This window comes from Brienomyrus brachyistius, chromosome 8 (assembly GCF_023856365.1).
Source record: "Brienomyrus brachyistius isolate T26 chromosome 8, BBRACH_0.4, whole genome shotgun sequence".
NCBI lineage: Eukaryota > Metazoa > Chordata > Actinopteri > Osteoglossiformes > Mormyridae > Brienomyrus > Brienomyrus brachyistius.
The window spans coordinates 340,389-353,071 of NC_064540.1; the positions used below are offsets into that span (position 1 = coordinate 340,389).

Sequence of the window (12,683 nt, forward strand, 5' to 3'; positions counted from 1 at the left end):
ATGTTCCCAGATCAAGATATCTGTCGCAGCAGGTGGCATTGTTGCTTTGCTTACATGAAAATTGCATCATTCTGTTGAGGCAAAACCCCAGAGATTTTAAGTGTTGCTCGTATGCCTAAAGAGCCCAACTTCCTTTATCACACTATGTCAATAAGCAATTAACAAACGTGTAGCAATTCAAATGTTAGAAAACCTGAATAAACATTTAAACATGACATAAACCTTAAGTATTTTTTTTTATTGTGTTTGACAAATTATCTTATTCATTGCAATTAAATGATCCTTAATTTTGTGATTCGGACAAATATGAGCACATGTACATCAGAATGCTTCTCTTCTCATGCCTCATCTGACTCTCCATGAAACACACAGACACTTATGCAGATGAGAGCAAGATTGGGGGTCACCATGCAGAGTGAACCAGCTTGCAGCACCCCAGGAGCTAGGAGGGGGTAAGGGCCTTGCTCAGAGCTAACAGACACGCAACTATTCAGCTGAGGCTGGGCTCAAACCAACGACCTTCCGATCACAGGCACAGAAGCTCACTGATAGCCAACTGATCGTATATTTGCGTTTCTTTCATTCTGCTGCACAAAATTCCTAAACAAATTCTAAATCAAGTAAAGAATCTAGTGACCAATGCAATACAAAGTATGTAAACTAAGGCTAAGGTTTTGATGACAATGACTGAAAATGCACAAGGTTGAACTTTTTCTGTATGGTGTATATCAATTTCAACAGTACATTACATGCCTAATATAACACACAGGTAGCAAACATATATATATATATGTTCCTACCTCTTCCAGTTTTGTCTCCCTCCCCTTCCACTAAGCAGCCTTACTCTTCCTCTTTTAACAGGCTGTTTACCCTGTTTGTTTCATTGTCATTCTTCCATTGCCAAATTGTAACACTGTGTTTTGCTATGTCAATATATACTTGTCAACTGAAGGTTTATTTGACGCACCTGTGAGCTATTTTAATGAACTGCTAGATCTAGTGCTTTAAACATTCCCCTTTATTGGTGAAAGTCAAGATTCAGTTGAGAGCAATTCATCAATCCAGGACACATTAATAAAAACAATTTAGAAGAGATGTATAGAGAATATGCTTGATTTATGACAACTGGTTCAACCATTATACAAGTAATGACTTAAACAGTGAACTAATGCCTAGATGTTTTTTTTTTTTTTTGGGGGGGGGGGGGGGTAAGACTATTCAAGAGTATCAGTATAATACATTCTGACAAATGTGACATAAAACACTGATAACGTAGAACACGACAGATGAAAGGAAATAATCATATGATCAAATAAATGAGACTTTGGCTTTATGATGTGCACAACTGACACGATCACGTGGAGGTTGTAGTAGTAGTAATGGAAATATTATTCCCGATCTGCTTAATGTACCAAAGCGACTACGGGAAAAACTATAAGTTGCATTCATATAATACCCTTTTTGGAGATACAGAAGGTCCACATTGGAAAGCAAGTGTACTTAATAAATACTCTTTACCGTGAGAACGTTTCATAGCAAATTGCAAAAGAATGTGGAGCTGCAAATACTGCATAGTAGAGAACAGGCAACACGTAAGTAGCCAATTTCTTTGTAAACAATATATAAAACGGAGCTAATATTTCTTAACTTTAAAGCAGCAAAAAACCGACATAAAAACGTGCCATCTGTCGTTTATTTTATTATGAAAAAGTAGCAGTCTTGCATATACCTAATTTTCAGCAACATTCCTTGTAATGCACTGTAATTACCGGGATGTCAATCACACCGAAAACTAAACTTTACCTCTTATTTCAGACGTAAGCTCTTTGTTAGGGAACCACATAGCTATGTCTGTGCCGAAATGCACTTCTGTCACCAGTATATCTATCTTCAAAAAACTCAAATATCTCCAAATGCACGACCCTCTCCACACACAGGACTCCATCCTGCCACTGCCGGGGTAACGCGAGACACGTTAGCTCCGCCCTGCGCGCTCTCCTGTTTTTATAATGCGTCATCACTTCGGTTTATGGCCTGCGCACCGCCAACTTATTCACCCTCCCTCAGTCTTCCGTTTAAAGTTAGAAAGTCTCCCGATTCCATTCGCAGACAAAAGAAGGTAAGAGGGGAAAAGCCGGTTCTTCCGTGCGTTGGGAGCTTGACTGAGAAAAGAGGGAGGGGTGGGGGCTGGTTTCGGCGGCGGCCCAACGTGAGGACGCACGGCCCGAAGCCGCCGTACGGATGATGCGGCCCGCCGTGCCGTCGTCGCGCCGCCGCCGATTGCCGCGCGTCGACGTGGCAGCCCGCGCGCTAGCTGGCGTCAAACCGTGCGCATTGTGGGTGGCGACAAAAAGAACGACTCCGGTTGCCAATGCGGAACGTCGTTGCTGCCCCAGCCGGCATGAACGGCGTGCTAAACGTGCGCAGTGAACGTAGTATGGGCTGCTGGGGAGGGACGGAGGGAGGGGGGCGCGTACGTGCAGATACGTTCAAACGCTCACGAGACTCACTGAGCTGAATTAGCCAGCCCATTCTCGCGCCTGCACTTATGTACCAGGAAGTATTTCGTGCCAGTCGTGCGCGGCTGCCGCGCGTAGCCACATGTGGGTGCGGAAAGCAGCTGGTGCTTGTGGCGGTCGACAGTGTGGCGAGCCAAGCATTACGCAAACCTCCACCGAACATGCACACAAGCAGAGACAGCGAGACTTATGCTGCTATCACTCAGTGACATCAGTTTCTATGGAAGGAATGCCCTTTATTCTCAATACACGTGTGTCTGAATGTCCGTCTGCATGGCTGTACCTGTGTATCATAAAATCATTGGCTACTGTAAATGATGGCTGAAACGGAGAGAGCTCGAAACTAAGCTCACTTTCAGTCGTATATTTTCTTCTGTATTTCTGAAGATCGTGTATCAATGATACTGACTTTGTACTTTGATAATGAACTTTCTTGCTTTCCTCCTGCCTGTAAAATACATTCATCCTTTACAGTTTCCATGACACTGTCAGTATAGGCTATTGGTTACTGGCTCTGAGCTGATTCCTGGAGACAACAAAATATGTTTGTGGTTATATCATTTAATTACCATGGGATGAATTAAGTAAGCAGAGAAGAAACTTTGCTCTCCTGTTGTAGATATTAGTGAGTCACGCTGACGTGTAACATTTACCATTAAGGTGGCTTGTATCACAAATCCAGATCTGTTGGTTAGCTAGGTATCTTGTCAAATTTACTTTAGAATGGGCTAAATGAAAAGATTGTTTCTGATTCTTTTATAATAAAACCAGCAGGCATACAACATACAGATAAGCAGTGCATGAATTACAAAAAAAGGAAAACCCAGGTCAGTTTATCATTACTATAGTATTTGATATTCTGTTATGTTCTCCTGAAGTGTTGTTTTTTTAATTATGAAATATTTAAAGCACATATTGGATTCATTTTGATTGTTTCTTACAGTGGGTGTTGTAGGAAATATTTCAGTGAAAAGTATGAATTATAAGCATAATTATAGTCATTTAAGCCTTTGTTAACATTACTGTCACTGTTTATCATCATTACTGAAAATTCCTGAAGACGGCCTGTAGTCATTGCACCTAAAAAGTCAAAACGCAGCATATTTGTAACTGTAGCCTTTCAGTTTATCCATCTACCCATTTTCCACCTTCTTGTCCTGGTCAAATTTTTCACATATTAAATATGAGACATCTTCTCTTTCTGCCTCCCTCCTCCCACAATATCATGCTGCAGTGTTGGCAGTCAGGCCAACCACCCCTATGGCATCGTCAGAAGTCAGCATGCACGTAGAGGAAGTCGTCGTCGTGACAACACCAGACACAACCGTGGATGGAGCAGTTGTGGAGGAGGTGAAGACAATGCTTGTCACAACAGATATCTCCCACCCAGGGTTAGTATTCAAAACCATCTCATAGCCAAGATAAGCCTGAAAAATGGATGTTTGAAGATTTCAGAGCACTTTGCCGTCATTCATAACATGCAGACTTGTCGAGGCAGATGTTTTGGATCTTAGAGTTCAATGATATTTCTTAATAATTGTTCATTGTTCAAAAGTTCATTGTTAGCATTCAGAAATTCCTCTATCATGGTTGTATTGTTTGACGTGTGTGAAACATTTTACTTGCACAGTTTGCTTCAGTCTAAAGTCATAACAGCCTACCTGTTCTATGAGATGATGCTACCGTGACATTTTCTAATGCTTGTTTTTAGGCCTTTTTTTTCATAAACAATACAGTTTTACATATTGTACAAATGCAGACACTGTAGCCTCATTCTTATGGAAAGTTGGCTGAGAGCTGAGCCTCCTGAATCTGTAATGGTACTAGATGGCTTTCATATGTGCAAGTTGAAACTGGAAAGAAGAAAGGAGGGGGACTTGCTATCTGTGTCACGTGGTGTAATCCAAGATGCACTGCTTAAGTTTCAGGTATGTGGTTAAGGCATCGACATGGGGGTTTTCACACACTGGCGTTCCTGTTGTGTACGCGCGCCCCTCAGCCAGTGTCATGACTGCAGTGGAGAATACGCTCTATCATCCGCTGGTGAAGCAGCCAAACATCTTCATGAAAATCTCTGGGATTTTAATCATATCGCTGTAATGTCCACTCTGACTAACTTCTTCCAGTCTGTTAACTGCTCAGCAAGAGAGTGGACTTGGGTGACTCAGATATCAGGAATGCTTGCAGATCTGTTGTCTTGCCATCCCTGGGCAGATATGGCCAGAACATGGATCAGTGATTCACCATTACCTAGCAACCTCTTTTTCACAACAGAAACTGAGTGAGTGAGCAAAAGAAGGTGCGAATCTTCAGAAAAGGCTTAGAGGACGCGAACTAAGTTGGGTACATTTTGTGAGACGTATCCACAAGGACATCCATCCATCCATCCATCCATCCATCCATCCATTTTCCAGACCGCTTATCCTACTGGGTCACAGGAGGTACTGAGTCTATCCCGGAAGCAATAGGCACGAGGCAGGGAACAACCCAGGATGGGGGGCCAGCCCATCGCAGGGCACACTCACACACCATTCACTCTCACAGATGCACACCTACGGACAATTTAGTTACTCCAATTAGCCTCAGCATGTCTTTGGACTGTGGGGGGAAACCGGAGAACCTGGAGGAAACCCCACGACGACATGGGGAGAACATGCAAACTCCGCACACATGTGGCCCAGGCGGAGACTCGAACCCGGGACCCAGCAGTACTAACCACAGCACCGCCATGACACCCCATCCACAAGGACATTTGCAGTTATATCAGTTGTGCTGGTTCCCCAAGAAAACATGCCGGATAATGAAAAATCTGAAGGGCCTTTCAGATGAAAAAAGGACATATAGGTATTGAGCAAAGTGAGGAGATTCAGGATAGCTTAAAAAGAAGGTCAGCTAAGAGAGAAGTCAGCCCAGGGATAAGCAGGACCATAAGCTTCAGCAGAACATCCCATAGAAAATGTGGAATGGAATGAAGAAACGTACTGGCTTGCAGACCAGTGATCAGGTGGTGGAGGGGAACTCGGATAATGTTGCTGAGTTATTAAACAAATTAGACATCTATGTGCCCTTCCAGAACATACCCAGGTTCAGGCTTCACTCCCCCACTGCCTTATTCCCCTCCTGGTTCCTCACCCTTTCCTCACACCCCTTCCCCATCTCGCTCTCTCCTGCTATCATTCCTCCTCTCCACTATACAGACATCGGCTAAACCACCAAATAATGACTGCATATGGAAATTGTTGCACGTAGTCATGTAATTATGATCAGTCCGTGTGTAGATGCTAATGCAGATTTCCCACACCTTTTCTCTGTAGGTTGTCAGCATTGTGGTCAAGCTAACATTGCTTTTAATTTACTGCTCAGAGAGGAGGTGACGGAGGACAGCATGGAAGCTGAGACTGAAGCCGCTGCCTTTACCGCAACGCCCATTCTGGAGAAGGAAGCAGTAATAGGTAATGTTAGCCAGGGCTGGGTTCATGGTGCCCATGCCAGGCGATGATGTCACAAAAACATCCTACGCCAGGGGTCACCAACCTTTTTGAAACTGAGAGCTACTTCCCTGGTATTGAGCCATACGAAGGGCTGCCAGTTTGAAACACCCTCCTAAACTTCATATATGATAAACATATTTTAAACGTGTTTTTTTTTTTAGATATTGTCATTTTCAAATCTATATAAATGCAAATGTGATTAAAGAGGAGTTGCAGCAGGATAAAATTACATTTTAGACGCTGCTGACTGGTGAGTTGTGCTATTTTTAGAACAGGTCCGCGGGCGACTCGTGTGGTGCTTGGGGGCATCCTGGTGCCCGTGGGCACCATGTTGATGACCCCCGTCCTTCACTAAACTGATCATGAGGAACTATTTATGATCGAATGTCTCCCATGAGAATTCCGAGCCTCCCATGGTGTAAGTTTGTATGTTTTATCGCTGATAAGGGATGACATAGTGGCTCTGTGAGTTGACTCACACCTCCATGCTTGGGGGGGTTCGAATCCCACGTGTGTTCGTGGAGCTCGCATGTGCCTCTGTGTCATCCTGCTTTTCTCCGGTTGCTTCTGATTGCAGTTCAAAGACTTGCAGTTAGGCTGACTGACATCACTAAATTGCCCACAGTGTATGTTTATGTGTGTGTGGATAAGAGGTTATAAGATGGATGGATTGTCCCTGAAAGTGAAGAGTGGGAGGAGGAGACTGATTCAAGGACGTGTTTAATTAAATTGTAGTACAACCCACCCCTGCATATTCTGTTGGAGCCACTTGTGGGTGAAAGTTAGTTAGCATAGCTAGTGTAGACACCCTAATGTAATTCTGTTGCTGTAAGCTAGAGGTATCTGAGCTACAGTCTGCTCTCTTTACACTAGGGTGTCTTTGCTGGCTTTCATTAGAAGAATTTCTGTTAGCATCAGTACCAGGATGTGCAGCTCATGATATGTAACCCAATTTGTGCACTTGGATGAAACCCACCTTTGTTCCGCGATTCCTACTCAGCCTTGAACATAGTAAGATAAAGAGCACCAGTTACTCTCGCACCTTTCAGTATTTTCCTGAGTGAAGGCGATGTGACTGAGGGGTTAAGAAGCCTGTTTTCTGGATTTCTTTGTAAGGTGCAGTCACACGCCTCGTTACTTGTGGTGCAGGGTTGGTAGTTCTCTGTTTGGGATCCTTTATAACTGCTTATCCACTCCCGAATCAGACGATTACACGGATATTTATTAAATGTAGCACTTACAATTTGACTTTAATAGATGTAGAATGACTATATCAAGATATCTGTGATGTATTATATTAACTCCGTGGGATGCACTATAGATTAATAATGAAAAGAAAATATTAACGCTACTTACATAACAAGGATTGAATGTGAATGTGAAACTTCGTCTCCAAAAGTACTGTCCCCTCCTTATTCCTTTCATTGCATGAATGATTTAGGTATGTCCATTAACATATTGCTGACATACTTGAGTTCACATCTTTGAAATGTTACTATAGTAAATGTTTCTGCTGATTAATTTGAGTAAAACCTTTAAGCTTTAGCTGGTTCTAAATTACCCTTGTTTTCTGTGTTTCTTAAATATCTCCTGAATGACTAAACTCAGAAGAAAATGCTTTTGAAAAGGGGAAATATTATATCTATACTGCTTATCCATCCATTTTAAGAGCTGTGGTTAAAAAAAATCAGTAAATAAAAAAATCCTTGGCAGCTGTTTGGCATCAGCGTATTTGTCATACAAATATGTATGTATACATTATGTACAAAGAAACTAAATGTGCATTCCATAATTTTTTAAGAGCCACTAATGTCATGAGACCTATCGTGCGTATATAGGTGTGAATGCATATCAGTAGACATACCTTAATCATTCATACAATGACAGGAATGTAGGAGGGGACAGTCCTCTTGAAGACGAAGTCTCACATTCAAATTCATTCCTTGTTATGTAAGTAGTTTTAATATTTTCTTTTTCGACCCTGTTCTCTGTAAATCTGCGCAAACCACAATTATTGCTATATGTCCTGATTCTGAGTCCCCCCCCCCCATTCAATTCAGCTTTTATTGTTAATTTTTATAACGGCTGCCTTTTTGCTTCTCTGTCACCTGGCGGTTTGTTGGCCTCATTGCCGTAACCCTAGAATGGAGACGCACATCCTCAGTAGGACGCCCATTGGTCCTGGCGACCCTTCTTTGCATTGTTCAGTCAATCATCCTTAATTTCAGTTTGAGCTATTTGCCAGTCAAAACTCTAAACGCAGTGAATCGAAACTAAGCTGAACATAAACACTGCCAGAGGCTTCTTAGTGACAACAGAGACAGGGAAAGTCTTCGTTCTTTGTCTTTTCTGTCCTACTTCCTAAACTATTCTCTATGTAGATGGGGTCCAAAGTCATGATTTGATTCTGTATTAGGGTTTTGAGTGTACTTTGATACTGAATAGTTATTACAATTTTAAATTGTATTTTTGATGGACAATTGTTACAAGAAAAAGTGGTTAAGGCATACGCATCGTAGGAAATGTTATTAGCTTAATCCATCTCAGTATGGTTTTGGTGGTTTATTGTAGCAGTATGCTTAATAAATGGGGATTTATATTGTTTCTAAGTATTCTCTAACTTTAGGCTTTAGAGTATTTTTTGGTAAAAACAGCGCACTATGAGTTTCTTTGCGCCTGATTCTTGCGGAATGGCCTGGCTTATGCGCAGAGCAAAGTTAACATCGTACTTCTTTGGCATTTCTCAGCCATGAAGCTTTCCGAGGAAGCAGAGAATATGGAGCCTGAGATCATCTACCCCATTACATGTGGGGACAGTAAGGGTGTACTCATTTGGAAGAAGTTTGTTTGTCCCGGGATCAACATCAAATGTGTCCAAGTGAGTTTGACAGATGATCTGTAGAACAAAATGACACTTTTTATTACTCTGGTATGAGCATATGTGTGTGTGTTCATTTCTGCACGTTCACTCTTATCATTTCTTCAGTACAATGAACACCTCATTAGCCCAAAGGAGTTTGTCCATCTGTCTGGGAAGTCCACGCTGAAGGACTGGAAACGAGCGATCCGCCTGAACGGAATCATGTTAAGGTGTGTTTTTCTAAGCTCTGCCTTTCTGCACCTGTAACTTTCTTTTTATTACAGGCATGGAGATAGGTCGGCCTTATCTGAATATATTTTGACTTTTACTGCAGTCGCACAACAGTCAGATGCTGGGAGACCTTTGCTCTCCTGGTTTTTGTTGTTGTTTGAATTGTGGCATGTTGCTATTTTAAGACCTACCTACACTTTCATTTCCTGGGAGTGCGGCACATACTCTGGTATTTTCACGAAACAGAAAATGTACTGTTACTTGAGAACACTATTACTCCCCAGAAAAGCCGTCAATACGAATAAATGTTTGTTTGGTCAGCTTTCACGGCTGTCTCTAAGCACCCTTCCAGCCATCGCGTTGTGTGTTCAGCAGTTTGCTAGCACTTTTGGGGTTATTCTTTTTAAGGGTCAGTGATGAACCTTAAAAGCTGTACATTTTAAATTTGTTTTGCTCTCGTAGGAAAATAATGGATTCAGGGGAGCTGGACTTCTATCAGCACTCCAAGGTGTGCTCCAACACGTGTCGTAGCACCAAGATCGACCTGGTGGGGAACAGGGTGTCATTTAGCACTCAGCAGTCAACAGAATTTCTACCAGTCACCCCCTCATCAGCTGACGGTAATCCTTTATCTATAATCGTCATGGTTTCCTTTGCAATGTAGTTGGGGTCTGTGGATGTTGTTGTACAGAGAACCGTGCCCTGATTATTTTAACTATTTTATTATTAATTATTTACTCGAATTTTTATTGTAACCCTGTCAATCAGCCGCCTTCACCTTCAGGTGTGATGAATTCATGTGAAATACGTGAAAGAGTCTTTATAGCAAGCTGCCTTGGGCAAAGAGTGTTCCGATACTGGGTGAGACCGAGGAATCACAAACTGAAATGTACCTGGACGGGAAATAAAGGCCTTCCTGTGTACAAACGATGATGCCCCCTTCTGCATCTTCTGGCCAAAAACATTTTTTATTTGCCTATGTGTAGACAACATCATTGTTTAGCACAAGGATACACTTTGAGTAACTAAACTTTATGGCTTTGTCCCTATGGCCATTTTTGTGGCAGACTTGCTCATCCTGTTTCGTTTTGTCAATAAAGCAGTTTTTTTTATCATGTTATGCTATGCTGGAGGTTTTTGTTAGTGTTTATAGAAAGTAATTGCTTCATGTTAATCTGACTTTTCGATGTGCATATAGTTCACTTTCTCTGCTGAAAGGTACTTCAAAGACCAGTTCTTTATGTAGTGTGTAAACAGATCGCAGACAAACATCGTTTGCAGCCTGTGTTCTTTTATTGGCACGTTAGCTTCCTGTGCTCATTCCTGTGCTGTCGTCGTTTCCAGTGAATGGGTCACCAACAGCGTTCACAGTAGAAGCCTCCGAGGACAGCACAGAGTGGGTGACAACGATAGGAGGTGTGTCTCATGTCTCGTGTTGAGATTTCCCCATATACCAAGGTACTGATGCTGTATCTTGGGTATAGGTTTGTGTTGCCCGTGTTCACCTGGTTTTATGGGTTGTGCTTGTAGAGGATACCGTTGCTTTTTGGCAAGGACTGAAGGAGGCAGGTCTTTTGGAGGAGGTCATTGAGGAGTTTCAGAAAGAGGTGAAAGAAACCTTGAAGGGCCTACAAGACCGAATTCAGCAGCCCCCATTACAGGTCAATGGTCAGTGTCACCTGGTTCTCATTGCATGTGTTGAATGTCAAGTTGGGTGTTTCGTTGTGGAGAAGCCGCAGACCCTTTACCGAGATATAACGTTAAAAGATTTAAAGGTACATAAGGAGTACTTGCGCAGAAGTTTGAATTTGCCTCTACTTGTCTGAAATCACTTGCTGTTTTCCTCAGATGCAGTGCTGCTGAATAACATAGTGCAGAATTTTGGCATGCTGGACCTTGTGAAGAAGGTGCTGACGAGTCACAAAAGCCAAATGGATCGGTACCGGGAGCAGTACACACGCAGCTTAGTCGGTGAGCAGAAATGCAGGCCCGAGCTCGACACGCTTGCAGTGCTTGCCAGCTGTCTAAGGTTCTTCTTCCTCCCTGTCGCTGTTCCTCCGCAGCCCTAGAACAGCAGTGCGACGAGCACCGGAAACACGCAAAAGAACTGAAGAGCAAATCCCAGCATCTGAACAACGTGCTCATGACCCTCTCGCCGGCGCCCTCTCCTCCGACTCCCAAACGACCCCGGCTCACGCGGGCCGTCTCTGGCCCAACACCCGTCTCCACGCATCTCCCCAGCCAGCCTACGCAGATCACTTTGGCCTCAGGGCTCCCGCTGACTCAGCTGACCAACTTTCCCCTGGACAAGGTCATGACAGCCATTCAGGGCTCCACCATTGGCAACTCGCAACAAACGGCCACCTTTACGGCCACAGCCTCACCCCTTCTTGGGGGTTACACAGTCCTAGCCACGCCGGCTACCGCCCTTCCCAGCACGATGGAGATCCAACCTGATGCGTCAAACCTGACCGTTCTCAGTACGGCCGCCATCCAGGATGGAAGTACCATCGTCAAAGTGGTCAGCCCTTTCCAGCTGCTGACCCTGCCTGGTCTGGGCACCACGCTACAAAACGTGATGGGGGCTGGCAGCACTATTGTCGCCGTGCCAACCAGCAGCATCGAGACGGTCGTCACACAAGCCGAGGAGACGGCAATCATCGAAGTTAAGGACATGGATCCGGCCCTGGAAAAGCAGTAGCGAATGGGGCGGGCCGGGGTCTTTGGAAAAAGAAAACTGCTTTTCTGCATTGCTGCAAAAACCCCAACCATTTTCAGTATAAACACTAAGTTTTAGGGACTATTCATTGTAGAATGTGCGTGACACGTTCATGAATGGTGGTCACTTTACTCTAAAGAATGTGGTCATTTGCTCTTGAAACTTATTCGGCCAAAGTGAAGCTCTATCCTATATGATAATCTAATCTGTACAGTACCAATGTGTACAGTGCATCGCTGGCCTTTAAGTGACTGAAATTCATTTCTGTCTGTTAGATTCGGGTCAGTAACCAAGAGATGCATTAGTTTTCCATCATTTTTAGTGATGCGTGAGTGTAGTTGACGAATACAGGGTACTTTCCAGCATGGAGTAGCAGAGTGGTACATTATCTGCAGTCATACTTTGAAATATTTGACATCTTTATTTTGTAGTTTCCTCTGGTTATTGTTGATATACATTTATGGACAACTGTATAGAAAATGAATGAATGAATCATTCATGTATATTCGACACTATTTTGTTCGTTTGTCTTTATATACATGCTGTTACAAATAATCCAGAATAGTGATGTGTCTTCCCATAAGCCTGCTGGTCTTAAATCAGACCATTTCAGTAAAGATACTGGAGTAATTTTGTTTGTATGTAAATATGTGATATGATTGACATGTAAATAAAGTACATTTAATGTAAAATTGGTCGGTTAGGTTCACAGTAATTAAAATACTGTATATTGAAAGTGTAGTAATAAATTATTTACTTTTTTACCTTGCTTCTGTAGATTTTTTTTTATTCAACATATCAATACCTTTTTTTCTTCCTAGGGACAAATGTTTTGTATTCACTGGCTACATTCTTGGCTGTTT

The 12,683-nt window shown here is 42.8% G+C and overlaps 1 protein-coding gene across 3 annotated transcripts; it reads left to right on the forward strand.

Moving 5' to 3' along the window:
• The first annotated feature begins 1,980 nt into the window (after positions 1-1,980).
• gmeb2 (glucocorticoid modulatory element binding protein 2) lies at positions 1,981-12,584 on the forward strand. Of its 3 annotated transcripts, none has more exons than XM_049021918.1 (10): positions 1,981-2,119; positions 3,754-3,910; positions 5,883-5,971; positions 8,758-8,888; positions 8,997-9,100; positions 9,564-9,721; positions 10,446-10,517; positions 10,632-10,769; positions 10,950-11,072; positions 11,165-12,584. In XM_049021918.1, the coding sequence occupies exons 2-10, from the start codon at positions 3,780-3,782 to the stop codon at positions 11,800-11,802; spliced, it is 1,584 nt and encodes a 527-aa protein (XP_048877875.1). In that variant the 5' UTR covers positions 1,981-2,119; positions 3,754-3,779; the 3' UTR covers positions 11,803-12,584. The 3 variants fall into 3 exon arrangements, with proteins under 3 accessions (XP_048877875.1, XP_048877876.1, XP_048877874.1); XM_049021919.1 differs by lacking the exon at positions 1,981-2,119 and adding an exon at positions 2,492-3,346; XM_049021917.1 differs by lacking the exon at positions 1,981-2,119 and having other exon boundaries at positions 3,759-5,971.
• The last annotated feature ends 99 nt before the right edge of the window (positions 12,585-12,683 follow it).

Coding starts and splice junctions, on each gene's coding strand:
- gmeb2 (XM_049021917.1), top strand. CDS start 5,749: ATGGAAATTGTTGCACGTAGTCATGTAATTATGATCAGTCCGTGTGTA. Junction 9,101..9,563: donor CTGAACGGAATCATGTTAAG/GTGTGTTTTTCT, acceptor TTGCTCTCGTAG/GAAAATAATGGATTCAGGGG. Junction 10,770..10,949: donor GCCCCCATTACAGGTCAATG/GTCAGTGTCACC, acceptor TGTTTTCCTCAG/ATGCAGTGCTGCTGAATAAC.